Here is a 16,829-nt window from a genome sequence, read left to right as displayed (position 1 = left end):
GCACTGGGCGCGCTGGCTGTCTGGCCACGTCTCCGGGCCACGTCGCTCGGTGCCCGCTGAGCTCTCGCCATCTTCGGTCCCCGGTTTCAGGCTCCCCTACCTCCGCCATGAACATCTTCCGCCTCACCGGGGACCTGTCCCATCTGGCGGCCATCATCATCCTGCTGCTCAAGATCTGGAAGACCCGTTCTTGCGCCGGTGCGTGCCCGGGGGGCCGGACGGAGCTGGGGAAGCGGGGCCTGCCGTTCCCTGGGCGGAACGGACCGACCCGAGGCGGGGGAGCGGGGCCTGATTTTCCAGTGCGGGGAGGGGACCGGACCGGTGGCGGGGAGGGGGCTGAAGTGGCTCGCTCTCGTGGTCTGTTCTCAGCCCCTTCTGCGTGGAAACCCGCTTTTCCACGGGGGTTTCTGCCCTCCCCTCGAGGCGTGGGGCCCGCCGCCCCAGGAGTTGTCCCACTTGCCAGGGGATGGGGCATCGAAGGGGGTTCCTCCCTCACGCCCGCCCCGGGGCACTGAGGTGGGAATCGGTGCCTTTGCTGGCGATGGGAGAGGGGGATTTTTGTGTGTGGGGGTGTGTCTGGCTGCTCCAGCTGCTGCAGGGACCCCCTCCTCTGCATGGGGTACTCAGGAAATCCCCTGCACCATGGAGAAGTGGGAGTTTCTCTGGAGAGCTGTCCCCAGTGTACATACCATGAAGATTTGCCCTTCCCAAATGTGAGAGACTTGGGTAAATGGTGATCAGGGAGACTGTCGTTCTTGCCCCTGCTTCCTCCAAAAACATCCCAGGACTGGGGTAGCTCTAAATAAAGCCGCTGCCCTTCCATTGCCTCCTCTTGTGACAGCTCTGATTATGTTAAAGATTTGATGGCTTTAAGCAGTTGCAGTTATTCATGCTTCAATCCCTGACGCGCTGCAGAAAGCACTAGTACTTTCTCCCATCCTACAGTTTGCTGCTCATTCCTTATGTAACTGACCAGTCGCGAATGAATGGGGGAGCTGGGTTGGACTTTTGCAGGAGGGAAGGAACGACTCTCCCGGATTGCAAGCAAACGTCACTTTGCACAACTCACTACATCTGAGTTGCAGAAATAAAATTAGTTTCTTAATTTGAAGTGAGCCGTCGGTGTCCAGGCTAAATTTTCCTCTCTTCCTGTATACTTTCCTTCTTTAAACTCAGATCTCATTTGCAAAGAGCAGGTTTTGGTGCAGATGTTTGGAGTAGCTGACTTTGCAGTTTGCAAACCCTGAAGTTTCTCTTGCTGTCTTCCTATTTTAGATGTAACCACACTAATTTACACTCTTAATTCCTTTTTCTAAAGGCGTTACGTTGCTATCCTATTAGATTCCAGGTTTTGGAGCAGTTTCTCACATTGCCAACTGCAGTAGAAAATTGGAAGTGAATGACTGAATCCGGGTTTGAGAATAGGCTCTCAACTGGGATTCCTGGCCTAATCTGACGTGGCAGCTAACTGAAGGTGTGGTGGATTAGCTTCTAGAAACAGGGATGCTGTTGAATTCTGACTGTACAGTGGTGTCAGCTTTTCAGGATTACTATCCTCATGGGTCTATAATCTAGCTGCATAAATTCACTATCGCTGCATCTGGGGAAGGCTTGTTTCCTGTTGTACATTTACTAGTGCTTCATCTAGTCATATTTTTAATCCTCTGCTGCTACAGAGTGGGGCTTCCCTGGACTGGTTTGTGTTTAAGTAAGGGGAACCCCCAGTGTGTGGAGGTATCCCCTGGATGGTGGTTTAAAAAAAAAAAAAAAAAAAAAAAGTACCAAGGGTCATAGTGGATTCTCTATCACTGGAAGTTTTTAAATCAAAGTTGGATGTTTTTCTGAAAGATATTCTCTAGGAATCATTTTGGGGATGGTTTATATAGCCTTTTCTACAGGAGGTCAGACTAGAAGATTATCATAACAGTCTCTTCTGGCTTTGGAATCTGTATCTATAGAAAAAAGTGATGGGGCTTCTACTACTTCACTCTGAACAGTAGAGCTATCTGGAATAGCTTTGAAAGCAGTTTTCTACTATTGTAAATTGTTCCAGAAAGCTAGAAATACTGCTGCACCAGTAATTCAATCTAGCTGCTCCATATATGTGTGTTAAATAATATGCAATACCAATTCTCCTACAACCTGGTCTTCAACTAGAGCTTCTTTTGGCCCTCAGTGAGAGTGGGTATTCCTGTAACTAGTTCTTGCTGTCACTTGTTGGCATGAAGTGTTCCCTAGGTACTAATTCTTATAGTGAAGCTATTGTGTTGGGCTAACAAAGTACAAGTGGAGAGTTATTGTAAATTAAGAGCCCTAGAGGGACTGAGAATGGGGAGATAAAATGGACTTTAAGTAAAGGTAGTATGATGTGAAGCATCTGTAAACCACACTCCCTGAATTAAAATATCTAATAAACTACCTGCACAGTGCATCTAATATTTTTTAGCATAGGCTATGAATAAGCAAGCTAGTTGTGGAAAGGTGAAGAATATGGAAAGACCGATATCTTGTGTCGGATACAGTCACTATTCACTTGGTAGTTTGGGGAACCTGGTTTTTAAAGCTGCCAGTTTTGAGTTACAAGATTTGTCATGATACATAAGTAACATGTTTTCTAACAAACTTTATTAAGACATCTAGCAGTGAGCCTAGGATGTAAATGTAGTGACAGTTCAGAACTATTTATAAAGGTCCCTGCAAGTTAATGTTACTTAAAACTGAAGCCTTGCCAGTAGAGGTTACAGTCAAAGAGCCCAGTTCTACAAATCACTCCTGATGTAAGTTATGCAAATGCGACTTTTGGCTTACTGGGCCCCATGTCAAGAAAACATGCAGAGAAAGGCTTGTGGTTTGGGATTAGTTGGTTAAAAAGCCTTTCACCCGAGGCACATGAGGTACTGAGGAAGGGCTATATTGGACTAAGATGGAAGGCTGTATTTTCTACTGCTTAAGTGGTTAAAGTGTTAGCCTGAGATTCAGAAGATCCATCTTCAATTCCCTGCTCCATCAGACTTCTTATGTGACCTTTTTGGAATACTGGGGTATTTATTATATCAGCAGACATACAATATAAAATAGAATTTAGTTCCTTCTCCTATCCCCCAAAGGTGCTTAATGATCAAAATGCTACTGGCTCCCCAAAGTCATTTTCTCTAGAGTTAGTAGGTTTTTGCAAACAAATAAGCCTTTGCCTTTGTCTCCAATAAGTTATAGAGGTATAACATCTCCTTTGGGGGCTGCTTTTTCTAGCGCTAAGAAGTGGAAGAGCTTGTGTTAAATAGGGCTCCAGACTCCTCCCACTCCCAGAATGCCCTGCTAAAAGAACATTAATAACCTACTTTTCCTTTGCTCTTCTAGTGGGGAAAAATCTGCTTTATGCTCTTATCTATGCCTCTTTGTGAGATGGAGATAAATTTACCAGGGTTTATTTTCTGAAAGAAAAATCAGATGGAACTAGGGAGAAGGATTTCCGATCCTTCTTTTCTTTTATCTTAGGGCTCAAGCCTCTAACTAACAAGAATTAGTGAAACTAAGTTTAGCATGGGCTTCTCTTTAGAGGCTCATTCCTTCGGAGGGTGCAAGTGATCCTGAAATAATAGATTTTATGGTTCTAAGGAAAGGAAGGAGTGAAAGCAAAAGAACAATGACAGTGGACTTCAAAAAAGCAGACGTTAACAAACTCCGAGAACTGGTAAGTCAGTTCATGTGGGGAGAAAATCTTAGGGAAAAAGGAGTTCAAGAGAGCTGCAGTTTTGCAAGGAGACAGTATTAAAGGCCCAATTGCAAACTATCCCAATGTGAAGGAAAGATAGGAAGAAGCTAATATGGCTCCACCAGGAGCTCTTTAATGACTTGAAAATCAAAAAGGAATCTAACAAAAAATGGAAACATGGACAAATTACAAGGATGAATACAAAAGAATAGCAAAAGAATGTATATACAGACAAAATAAGAAAAGCTAAGACAAAATGAGTTACACCTAGCAAGGGACATAGAAAGCAATAAGAAGTTCTTTAAATACATTATGAGCAAGAGAAACATGAAGGGAAGTGTAGGTCCTCTACTTACTGGGGAGGGAGAGCTAATAAGTGATGACATCAAGAAGACTGAGGCATTTAATGCCTATTTTGCTTCAGTCTTCACTAAAAAGGTTAATGGTGACCAGATACTCAACACAATTAATATTAAACAACAAGGGGGAAGGAATGCAAGTCAAAATAGGAAAAGACCAAATTCAAGAATATTTAGGTATGTTAAATGTATTCAACTCAGCAGAGCCTGATGAAATTCATCCTAGGGTATTTAAAGAATGAGCTGAAGCAATCTTGGAATTGTTAGCAGTTTATCTTTGAGAATTCATGGAAGACAGGCTTGGTCCCAGAGGGCTGGAGAAGGACAAACATAGTATCTAGCTTTTAAAAAGGAAAACAAAGAGGACTCAGGGGATTATAGACCAGTGAGCCTAACTTTGATACCTGGAAAGATACCGGAACAAATTTGTAAGCACCTAGAGGATAATAGGGTTATAAGGAATAGCCAGCACAGATTTGTCAAGAACAAGTCATGCAAACCAAGGCAAAATTTCCTTCTTTGACAGGGTTGCTGGCCTAGTGGATACAGGGAAGCAGTAGATGTGTGAAAACTTGATTTTAGTAAAGCTTTTGACACAGTCCCACATGACATGCTTATAAACAAATCATGAAAATGCTGTCTAGATGAAATTACTACAAAATGAGTGTACAACTGATTGAAAAACTGCACTGAAAGAGTGGTTATCAATGGTTTGCTGTCAAACTTGAAGGGTGTACCTAGTGGGGTCCTCCAGGAGTCAATTCTGGGTCTAGTACTAGTCAATATTTTCATTAATGACTTGGATTTTGGAGTGGAGAGAATACTTCTACAATTTGCAGATGACACCAAGCTGGGATGAGTTGCAAGCACTTTGGAGGACCAGATTAGAATTCAAAATGACCTTGACAGATTGTTGAATTGATCTGAATTCAGCAAGATGAAATTGAATAAAGACAGGTGCAAAGTACTTCATTTAGAAAGGAAAAATCAAATGGACACTTACAATATGGGGAATAACTGGCTATGTGGTAGCACTGTTGAAAAGGATCTGGATGTAATAATGGATCATAAACTTAATATGAGTCGGTAATGTGATACAGTTGCAAAAAAAGTGTAGTATCATTCTGGGATGTATTAACAGGAGTGTCCTATGTAAGGAATTGTTTTGATTTACTCAGCAGCGGTGCTGCCACAGCTAGAATACTGTGTCCCGCTCTGGGCACCACATGATGTGGACAAACAGGTGAGGAGAGCAACAAAAATGATAAAACATTTAGGAAACCTGACCAATCAGGAAATAAAACAAAACAAAACTGGGCATGTTTAGTCTTGAGAAAAGAAGACTGAGGGGGGACCTGATAAGTCTTTGAATATGTTAAGGGTTGTTATAAAGCGGATCATGACCAATTGTTCTCCATGTCCACTGAAAGTAGGACGAGAAATAAAGGGCTTAATTTGCAGCAAGGAAGATTTAGGTTAGATATTAGGAAAAGCTTTCTAACCATAAGGGTAGTTTTAAGCCTTGGAATAGGCTTCCAATGGAGGTTGTTGTATCCTCATCATTGGAGGTTTTTAAGAACAGGATAGACAAACAGCTGTCAGGTCTTGTTTGTTGATTTGGTCCTGCCTCAGCACATGAGGGCTGGACATGATGATTTCTCAAGGTCCCTTCCAGCCCTACATTTTTATAATTCTATGATTTTCCCCATGGGAGTTTGCTACGTCAGAGTTTGTTATATTCTAAGAATTCAGTAAACACGAATTTACACAAATTTGTCTGTAAAGCCATTCCATAAGCACATCTGCCATTATAATAGTGCCAGTTAACACTTCAAGAGTCACTGATGAATAACCTACTCTTGAGGGCTTTATGCTATCACTTACGAAGCTTGTTTATTAGAGTAGTTTGTAACTCAACACCAACATGCTTACATCCTATGACTTAGACTTTAAGGAAGAGTGTGAGCAAACCAACAGATGGTTTAACAGTGTGCCCCCAAACTAAAGAGAAATTTAAAATCCAGAAATGAGTGATTCCCAAACTGTAGTTTATGGTCCATGGAGAGCTGGCAAGTCACATAGCGCTTACTCCTTTTCCATCTGCTTTTGTGTGTGTCCAAGGTTGGTGTTCCAAGAAGAGCTTGGAGGTCTGAAAAAGCAGCTGGAAATGAGGTGGTTCACCTTATGTACCTCTACTCAGAGCCACTGCTTCCTAAGAGAAGCAGAGGAAATGGGGACAGAGGTCACAAGGAGGAGGTGGTTTGTAATAGGGAAGGGGAGACTACAAGACAATGTCTGTATATGAGAAGTGGATCACACTATCAGTGTTTGAGACCCCCTGCCATAAATTGTTCTGGGAATGTATTAGATTAAGTTAGAGGAAGAAATCCAAAGGGATAGCAAATTAACTCATGTGGTGCTGTTCTTTAGAGTTTTGGAAGAAAACGGATTTTAGATAGCCAAACTGCTTATTTCAGCTTTTGAATTAAGTGCTCAGAAAAATATTTACCACACCAAACAGCAACTCAGAAATAATTACTAGGAATCTCTTTGCTGTTGAACTCCATACTGTTGCTGCTAACTTTATTTAATACCATTATAAATTTCCTCTTTATGACATGGAAGTCAATATAAGGTGCTAAATCATGTTCTTCCATAAACTGTCAGGTACAGATTGTTTTCTGTAATCCATTTCAAATCAAGTTAGATTGTTTGCTCTGCAAATTACAGCCTGAAATTGATTTGCTCTTCTGCAATATCCCTTGCCAAGCGTTAAAGATAACTTGAATTGCAAGGGCTGTCGAACAACATGATGAATGCTGTCGGTGAGCAGGGTAAGAGGGGCATTATGCACATTTTTAATATAAAATTGACCTTTTTTCATCTGGGAGGTCCTGGAATCAATACCTTCCATGGTATCAGCTGCTACACTGTGCTGATGACTTCACACTCATCACTGAACCTTACTAGAGGTTGTAGCCAACTTGTATGGGAAAGGCAGGTCCATATTTTCTCCAAACAGTTCCATTTTAGAAAGATTTTTATCTTTTTTGTAAAAACTACAAGGGTTTGGAGGGATTCATTTTGGATTTTTTTTGGAGAAAATCTTGACTTTCCACAGTAGACAGATTGAAGCCTACGGGTGTACCTGATGCCAGGTATCCATGGCTGGTCTGGACTTCAGGGGCCAACTAAATGGATTTATTTTATATTCAAAATATTCTTCTGCCCATTTTCAGGGCTTGAGAGTTCCATTCAGTTATGGCTAATGGTGAGTGGGGGCTTAACTTAAGTTTTCATTTAAAAAAAGAAAAAGAAAATTAAGTTTCTAGCCCTTATAATTGCGACATTTGGTTCGTATTTGAAAGGGTAACTGAGATAGTGTTTTCTTCCTATGTCCCTAAACAAGAAGTTCCAGTGGCTCTGCTGCTGCTCATTGCTTTGCCTCAGCAACAATAGCAAAGTGAAACTGACCAGAATGTAGTTAGTTTGAACTGCTGTTATCCTCCCTGACTGTGGGAAATAGTTAGGCTCTCAAAATCATGTCAGTTTTATGCAATTGCTTCTTGGCAAAGCTAGGGAGCAGAAGCCAGAATAGGATTTATTCATGGGGGAGAAGAAAAATAATTTGCTGGGATGGGATTGAATAGTCGGTTCTTACACCTGTGATAGTAGCCAAGAGCTTCTGGAGCAGGGAGAAGAGACAGAAAGTTCTTTGTTCATTTCCACAACCGGAGGATGTAGGTGTACTGAAGCTTTATTTTATCAGACACTTGCTAGCCAAAGGATCTCGGGAGCATCTTGAGAGGAATCTCAACATTTTCCCTAATATCTTGGAATAGCCTGCAGTCTAGATCACTCACTAGATTTGCTAGTTGGTGATTCTCCAACCCTGCCTGCATTTATGTTGTAATTTGCTTTGCATTATTTATAAAGTGTATTAACAAATCATTACAATTAAGATACTCAAATAATACAGGACTATATGTGTAAACACAGTTCATTTAGGTGCAATGTATTGTTTTATTTGTGGGAAACTTTACTCAAAGCAGTTCCCTCTCCTGCATGGAGAGCAGCATCATGGTTGAATTCTCTGTGTTTTTTAAGGGCCTGATCCTAAAAGCCCTTACTCTGGAATTAGTTCAATGGACCTTAAAAAAGAGGAGTAAAGATTTGCAGTGCCAGGTCTTAACTTTTATGACTTGCTATAAAACAGGACAGATCTATAAATGCTAGACATTTCTTACTCTGTGTCTCTGAGCCTTTGAACAGATTAATCTGTTTAGCTAAAATATTGGATAAACTACTTTCCCCAAAACAATTAGGAATGAGGATGGTCATGTGGTAAGAGAAATGTAGAGCAGGTGATGTCACTGCTCACATCAGAGTATCAGATCAGAATGGTAATATCAGGCAAGGACACCACAGGTAACATTTTCAAAAGCACCTAAGGCTCATTGACTACAATGGAACTACTCACAGTGCGTGAAGTTATGCTCATACTAAGTCTTGCAGGATTGGCTCTACAAGCCTGAATCCCACTTTCAAAGTCATTTTTTAAAATAAGATTTAGGCTCCTCTGTCACTTAGTACTTTTGTAAATGTTACTGTACATACTGATAAGCACACTTGCTGACTATTCAATATAGAATTTTGTTGCCCAGTCATGTGGAGCAATTGAACTATAAGATTAGATTGCCATATGCACTGTTAAAATAGCTTTTATTCCTTTCAGGTCATTAAGTAACTAGTGCTTATGTGCTCTTCTTATCCCTGAATGTGCAATATCTGCTGTTCACATGTTCTATCCTTGAGCCTTTTGAGATGTCCAGCATGTAGCTAATGTACAGGGGCAGTGACAACACTATTACAATACAAAGCTAATACCTGCTAATATAATGAGCCCTGCTATATAGGAACCACCAGTGGTGATACTGAACAGATGGCATAACCTCCAAAAGTATGATCTGCAAACTCTGTGCGCTATCAGTGAATGGCTTCTAATAACTCACTAAATCGTGTATCATGCTAGCACCTTTTCCATTGCATAGTTTAGTGATGCCAATGCACTTCAGTTTGATATTGCTAAGATGCACAAACTCACAACACTGTTGGTGCTTCTGTTAGTCTGAGAAGTCCGCCTCTGTCCTCATTGTGCAGTCAGCCACTTGGAAATGAGGGATTTACTCTTGCATTTTCATCCTTTATTTCTACATCTTCAGCAGCAAATATTTTAAAGAACATTGTCCTTTGTTATATATAATAATTATTTCATTTATTGCTTTAGGTATTTCTGGGAAAAGCCAGCTTCTCTTTGCACTGGTCTTCACTACCCGTTATCTGGATCTCTTTACTGCATTCATTTCATTATATAACACATCTATGAAGGTACAGTATACTGTAAAAGTGAGAGAGGTTAATTATTGTTTTGCACATAACAAAAGCCTCTTGTGGTAGGTGATGGTCTCTGAATTGGTAACTTAAATAAAGACAAGGGAGCTTCAGACAAAGTATATGGAAATTTGCACTCTGTACAAATACTCTTTCCCACCAAACAAACCTTCTAAAAGCTGTTAATGTGAGGAAATATGACATGTAGATCAAATGAATTTGCAACTATAGAAAAGGAGTAATTTGTTAAAAGCTGTATAATAAATGGCACTTTTCATCATGGCATTTAGAGCTTTATGAATATCAGTTATAACAGCACTGTAAGATAAACCTTATACTGATTTTTACAAATAGGTAAACTGAGGCACAGATAGCTGACTTCCCAAGGTTTTTCAGGACGTTAACAACAGAGCCAAGAACATGCCCTTGGAATCTTGAGTCCCAGTCCAACACACTAACCACCACTAGATTATATTTCTTCAACTTTCACATTCACTTTAATGTGTGTCCTCTGGACATTGATGGGGTCATGTTTTGTTACTCCAGATGTATTTGAATATACTTATCTATTTTTATTTTTGCTTTTTAAAACATTATTTTTACAGAGTCTGACAAACAAACAAAGCACAATGTGTGCAGTATGATGGCCAGTCAGTGATAGAGATGGAAATAGAAATCAACAGGTCAGAGCTTCTAGCCATGTGCTCTTTTTCCAGGCTACGTGGCTTTTAAAGTGTTAGATCAGCTCCATTGAATAAGCATGATGCTATAGCTACATGCCAGAGCATGCATGAGGATCACATCTGTGTTTCTGATCACTGCATAAATTTTCTAATATTGATGTGCATGCTGCACTGTAATTTTCAAACATTAATAATTTCATATTTTTCAGAAATCCCAAAGTATATACTATTAATGGATTATGCATATGTACAATTTTAAGTTCAAATGTTTTGCAGTTTTTTGTATCTCCTTCACAATATTTCTACAATAAGGGAAATGTATTTTTCCTCCAAGTCCTCTTCACCCAAACATCTGAGTTTTGTTGAAACTTCCTTTAGTCACCATTAGCCAGAAGCAAGGTATAGAAAAATATAGACCTAAAGGTGAAATGTGAAAATAGAGGGTTATAATGGAAACTGCCTTGCATCCTGTATGACAATAGTCAGCAGGTTATAATTTCTGTAATTATTTAGATTAAAAACGTAGAAGCAAGAATCATTGGCTTTTGAATTAGTACTCTACCGAGAGAAGTAAAACACTGTTCACTCCTTGTATTCTTTTGCAGTGTCAAACAGACCAAAAAAAAACCCCAGAAAATTTGGAGGTTTTCTTGTAAACAGTAATGTATTTTTTAAGGAGTGCAGCTACTTATATTTGTGTTCTGTTTTTTATCTTATTAGCTTATCTACATTGCTTGCTCATATGCCACTGTATACCTGATCTACATGAAATTTAAGGCTACCTACGATGGAAACCATGATACCTTCCGAGTGGAGTTTCTGGTGGTTCCTGTTGGTGGGCTCTCATTTCTCGTCAATCATGACTTCTCCCCTCTAGAGGTTGGTTGAGGTTTTTTCTGGTATTTTAAGTTGGTTGGAATTCTGTAATAGTGTAAAAATGGTGTAACTATTTAAATTATTCTGTCAACAGTTAGAATTGTTTCAGTATTTAAAAAAAAAAAAAAAAAAAAAAGATGGTGTATTAGACATCAGAGACACTTTTTTTCTAAAAGCCCATTTGTAAAATACATCCTATGACAGATATGGGCTTGGTCCCTGCACTCCTAACACGTCTTTAAACTCTTTAGACTTCAGTTAGAATTTAGTCTGTATAAAGAATGCAAGTTAAGCTCTTTTAAAGCCTGGATTTAGTGCTCAAATTGATTCACTTCACATTATTTTATCGATCAAAAGGATATATTGTTTCCCTCACACTCATGACTGTGATATTAATCCAGTAGTATTATTTGTCTTATGTTTTCTGGCACTTTTCAAGCTTACCAGATTGGCAGCTGGTGAGTATTTGGTGCCATCTGGTGAAACGAAGAAGAACTACAAAAATTCTGAAATTCTGCATCATTATAGTGTATTTCAAACTTCTAGAGTATTTGTAGCCACACTAGAAATATAGTACATTTGTTTATCATTTATCAGTGCAGAAATGCTTCACTGTAGTATAAAATATACCTTCCTGTGTATATTTTAATTGGAGTTAACTGAATTTTTCTTAGACCACGGTGTTAGCAGGTTTCATTAAGGAAAGTGTTTTTGTCGTGATGTCCTTCATCACATTTTGTTTTTAAATCTTTTTTTTTCTGTTGATTTATGAGCTTTCAGTCAGTCTTAAAATGCTTGATTGTTTTGATTTCCATTGATGTTGCAAAACTTATGGCAGGATGTTATTTCCATTTAGGCATAAAATGGAATTTTATCTTTTTTATCTGGAGAGCACACAACAATTGTAGATTGATAGTTTCTTTCCTCAGTTAATAAAGTAAACAAATAAAAATTCTCTTCTGGTCAACTGAAGGGTTTTTTCCTCCATTTTTCTTTTACTTTTTTCACAATTAGGATCTGACCCTGCAACAAGTGAAGTCTATAGGAGTTTTGCTACTGTCTTCAGTTTGTGCAGGATCAGGCCCTAATTGTGGGGGGAAATGAAGAAAAAAAAAATAGGGGAATTCACTCTCAATTTACTAGCCTAAGACTCTTTGTTTAAAAGCTGATCTAATGAGATGAAAAGTGCCCTCAACAATTTGGGACCACTCAGCATCTCACAGAATCAAGAATGAATTTCAGGGTGCTGCAAATCTTTACTGAAAGGCACATACTAGGAAGCATTGATTTCATCAGCAAACTACTGCTGCAGGCTCATTACATAGTTGATTCAGAGATTCTCCTGTCTACAATTGCTGGTATGGAAGAAAATTAGTGGTATGGAATATACTTGCCTTTTTTCTTTCAGATCTTGTGGACCTTCTCCATCTATCTTGAATCAGTTGCTATCCTCCCCCAGCTTTTTATGATCAGTAAAACTGGGGAAGCTGAGACCATCACCACTCACTATCTTTTCTTCTTGGGTCTATATCGTGCCTTGTACCTAATCAATTGGATTTGGCGCTACTATTTTGAAGGATTCTTTGACCTCATAGCTGTTGTTGCTGGTGTGGTCCAGACCATTCTTTACTGCGACTTCTTCTATTTGTATGTTACAAAAGGTAAGTAGTATAGTAACTCACAGCATCAGGTTGTATTCTAATACCCTGTAGTGTCAAGCATGGTTAATAGACTTTTTTCTAACTGATTCTCTCCACTGAGGTCACCAACTTATTAATATTATGTGTAAATGATTACAGTACTTTCTTTGGTAATTCTGAGCCTTTTGAGGGCCTGTCTGTACTAGAGGTGGAACTATGGTTCTGATGAGCCTCTCTGACAGTTAAAACTATGTGATTCACGGTATTCACATTGCACCTTTTCCTTGGAACAATCATGTCATCCATGCTTCTTGAACCCTATACAATCAGCACAGCTATTCCATACTGTCTAAATTGGTAGAACGAGTCCAAAGGATACTGTGAGTGTCTTTCAAGATGGATAAGACTTCTTGGAGAAATAGGATATGAGAGTGTTTGTTTTATGCTGGTCCAAGAAACGATCAGCCCAGTAGAGTCTGTTAGCTATTCTGCTCCTCCTTGTAGTCCCCCTTTTCTGTTACCCAAAAGTTGTATATTTGTAAATCATGTTATTTTGGTCAGGCCCACTATGGTGGATTACCACTACTGGTTCATTGATGACTTGTTAGCATACCCTGGGACCTGGCAAAATTCATGATGCTAGAATTGAAGAATTCCCATGTGTACACAAGGGGGCAGAGTGGAACAGTCTCTTCTCTTCATATACTCTTCCCAGGGAATTTAATGGCAGGGAGTTGAGAATTAGGAGGACCTGATTATAGAATACTCCTTTTAAAGAAGTGATTCCATATGATAAATTGTATTCCTTCACATACTTTAACAATTTACTATTTGTCCATGGATACAGCTATGTATTTAGTAACTGTTTTCTCTTTTTTTCCCCAGTACTAAAGGGAAAGAAGCTCAGTTTGCCAGCGTAAGTGCCAAAAATCATCACCAGCATCTGTCCTTCCGGATGCTTGGACAGAACAATCCTTACCACAAGCAAAGGCGAAGATGCTTGAGACAGAAAGTCAGAAACACAACTCTTTTTAGCGCAGATAGTCATCAGTGGCTCTGTAAGAACAGAGGAAAAACAACCAGCAGATTTCTGTTTGATGCATCTTGCCTTTATCTTTTTTATTACTGTGTATAAAGATTTTTTACATAAAGAAACTTATACTGTATTATTAAATTCAGTGTGTAGTTTCAATTTCAATAGTTCCAAAAGTGAGGTTTTGTGAGGTTGTTTATGATCAGAAATAAGTACAAACTATTTTTTTTTAATTTTCAAGGATCTTTAAATTACTGATTTATTTCAGTGCACACACGTGTGCTACCTGATGGATGGTAATCATTGTTCTTCCCCCTCATTTCAATTTTCATTCCACTATATTTATTTTTCCAAAAGGTGAATTATATCTGTCAACTTAACTCAGAACCCACTGATATTTGATGTGATGCCATGTGCTGATAGGGAGCTCCCTATGAAAACACGTCAGTGCCATTAAGATTGGCAATAATGTTTTGTTAGAGTTTTCTCTCTTTGGTTCCTTCCCTTTTAAAAACAAGCTAACTGTTAAAGGACATTAAGGAGTTCACTCTTGTGGCCACCAGGATGCATGCCCTCTGTATCTTTGACCTGTTTAGGAAGGCATTCCAAGTGATAAAATATTTGTTGGCAGTGCAGGTTAGAGAGGCTAAGGTGCTTGGCTGTGTGGTTTAGTGGTAAATATTTCTATTGTGTTCTTTATTCAGGAAAAGATGGTTAAACTGTTTTGGATGTAGAGCCCTACTTTCATTAGTAGTAATATTGTTGCAGCTATAAGGATGAATAACCCATGATAGTTGTCAATTGCAGTAATCTGTAAGTGATCATTTTAAACAATGTCTTCAATTTTTTAATGAGTACTTATACAAGTAATGTCCATGTTCAGCTTCAAGTGGTTTTTAATGTGTCACTTTTGGACAATTAGTATGATTTTTATAAACTTGTTTCAAAATCAACAGCATCAATTACCATTCTTTATAGTCTTTAAATGATTCCCTTTTTTACTGAGCTGTTGCATGATTTATCCTGTGTTACCATCCTAAATAAACATTTTATGAAATGGTGTAAATTGTATCTTTGTTCTTAAATAAGGGTTCTGTATCACCCTGTTTCTGGATGAACAATTGGCATAACAGACAGTTGTTTAAATTAATTTCATTGTTGTTGTACTGGTGTTTGTGGGAAAATAGATGCATTACCTTTAAATACAGAAACATCTGTTAGTATGAATTTCTAGAAAATTATCTTAAAAGTGGAATAAAACTGTTGTTGCACTAGATTGGATTTAGAACTGTGACAGAGAAGATGAGTAGATCAAACACAAAGGGGCAGATGATGATCTACTGTTTTGAATGCTGGATTGGGACTCAGGAGAACTGGATTCAGTTCTTGCCTCTCGATTTTTGTATGAACTTGGATAAGTCACTTAATGTTCTCTGTGCCTTAGCACGGGTGGTGTTAGGATAACATCCAGTAATGGTTGTGAGGTGTTCAGATACTACAGCAATGACTGCCAAATAAGTACCTGGATAGATTTCATATTATTGCTTACTATTGACCTGCATTTAGTTAAATTATATTTGTCTGGTATCGGTCCCTTTATTTCTCTCACCCCTATTCCACTTAGCTTCAAATGTAAATGAGATTGTTTTTCAGCTACCAGTCCAATTACTAGAGGCACTTTTTTATTCTCACCCCCATCCAGCTAGTTTGTGACTTGCTTTCCCCACATCCTTTTTTCTTTTATTTCTGCACATATTTTGTGTATTTCTCTCTACCTTTCATATCGTCTCCTTTCCCCATTGCTCCCTGATGTTTCCATCTCGCACATCTTCCATGTCTTTTGCAAATCTACTGTTTCTGACCCACACTTTTGGGTAAGGTTTGTTTTCTCCTCATTGAAGTTAGGACTGGTTTTGATCCTAGTTGTAGCCCATAAACAGTATACATTTGATGTGGGTATCTCCCTTTCTGAGGTGGCCACTTGTGTAAGTAGAAAGACTCTCTCCTGAGGTCTGTACAGGAATTCTGTTTTTTTTCAATACATATCCAGCTTTGGATGAGGTGAACATGGAATATTATTAAACACACACAAAAACTACATTAAAAGGATGTTATTAAGGTCTCCTTTCTCTTGCAATCTTCTGCCTCATTCACTATACACCTTCCAACTTCTGCAACAAATGGAGTAGGGGTCCTACAGATAGGTCTTCAGTACATGACCCTGATTCATCCCCAAAGTAGCTCCATTCTGTGAACTGAATGAGGCAGGGGTCTTGTGGAAAAATAGTATGTGATTATGTAATTAAAGACTATCATAAATCCATACCCACAAGGGGGCTGAATTAAGGTTGCACAGGCACTCTTAATTCTGTCATTTCCTACCTTTTGAGTGCTTGATTTTCATGTGCAGCCTTAATGTTCTTTTAAAATAGTGTGTGTGTCTGTCCGTGTCGTGTCGTTCCCCCCCCCCCGTCCCGTCCCGTCCCCCCCCGTCCGCACTGCATTGTAAACCTGGATCTGCGAGACCAGGGTTTGTGGACTCAGTGTTTCCAAGCTTGGGCTTGAGTATCCATGCTGCATAGCAAACCTTGGTTTACAATTGCTGGACCCGGCTCTCAGAGCCATGCTAATGTGTCCAGACTATGTTGCACAGATCTTTTGACTCCAGTCTTTTGACTGGGGCTTGAGCTGCATGCAGACTGCAAAATGACCAGGTTTGGACCCAACTCACAGTGCAACTTAGGGTCTGACCCACCTATATTGCTTTCCAAGTGTACCTAAGGTTGTGAGGCACCTCACCATCACTTGCCCTTGGTGTGAGAGTCCTGGCTCTGCTTGTTTTGATCAGATCCCTGAAACCAACAGCCTATAGCAGCAGAAGCCCTACCTTCGAGGCCTCTGCAGACCCCACTCTCTCTGTGAAGGTAGTGACCAGTACACACCAACGCCCAGATACTTGGAGCATTCCCTGTAGGGTCCAGTCCCTTATCCACAGACCACACAGAATTATCAGGCCTGCTATTCCCAAAGCAACAGTACACGCTTGTAAGATTTAACTAATGACCAGCATTTTGCTTAGCACTGTAGCATATTCATTTATATATTTTATATATATATATATTCATAGTGAAACAT

General features: G+C 39.4%; 1 protein-coding gene across 1 annotated transcript; it reads left to right on the top strand.

The window, feature by feature from the left end:
* Positions 1-10: 10 nt before the first annotated feature.
* KDELR2 (KDEL endoplasmic reticulum protein retention receptor 2) lies at positions 11-13,726 on the top strand. Its single transcript, XM_067550956.1, has 5 exons — positions 11-198; positions 9,359-9,459; positions 10,866-11,024; positions 12,430-12,682; positions 13,547-13,726. Exons 1-5 carry the CDS (start codon positions 108-110, stop codon positions 13,579-13,581), a joined length of 639 nt encoding a protein of 212 aa, XP_067407057.1. The 5' UTR covers positions 11-107; the 3' UTR covers positions 13,582-13,726.
* The last annotated feature ends 3,103 nt before the right edge of the window (positions 13,727-16,829 follow it).

This window comes from Emydura macquarii, unplaced genomic scaffold (genome assembly GCF_026122565.2).
Source record: "Emydura macquarii macquarii isolate MOO-44397 ecotype Brisbane River unplaced genomic scaffold, CSIRO-AGI_Emac_v2 contig_1348, whole genome shotgun sequence".
Taxonomy (NCBI): domain Eukaryota; kingdom Metazoa; phylum Chordata; order Testudines; family Chelidae; genus Emydura; species Emydura macquarii.
Note: the sequence above shows the minus strand (reverse complement) of the source record. Positions and strands in the feature narration are given on the sequence as shown.

Excerpts from the sequence above, each read along its gene's own strand:
- KDELR2 (XM_067550956.1), top strand. The coding sequence starts at position 108 with ATGAACATCTTCCGCCTCACCGGGGACCTGTCCCATCTGGCGGCCATC. Across the intron at positions 199-9,358 it reads GAAGACCCGTTCTTGCGCCG|GTATTTCTGGGAAAAGCCAG; the intron begins GTGCGTGCCCGG and ends TTATTGCTTTAG. Across the intron at positions 9,460-10,865 it reads TATATAACACATCTATGAAG|CTTATCTACATTGCTTGCTC; the intron begins GTACAGTATACT and ends TTATCTTATTAG.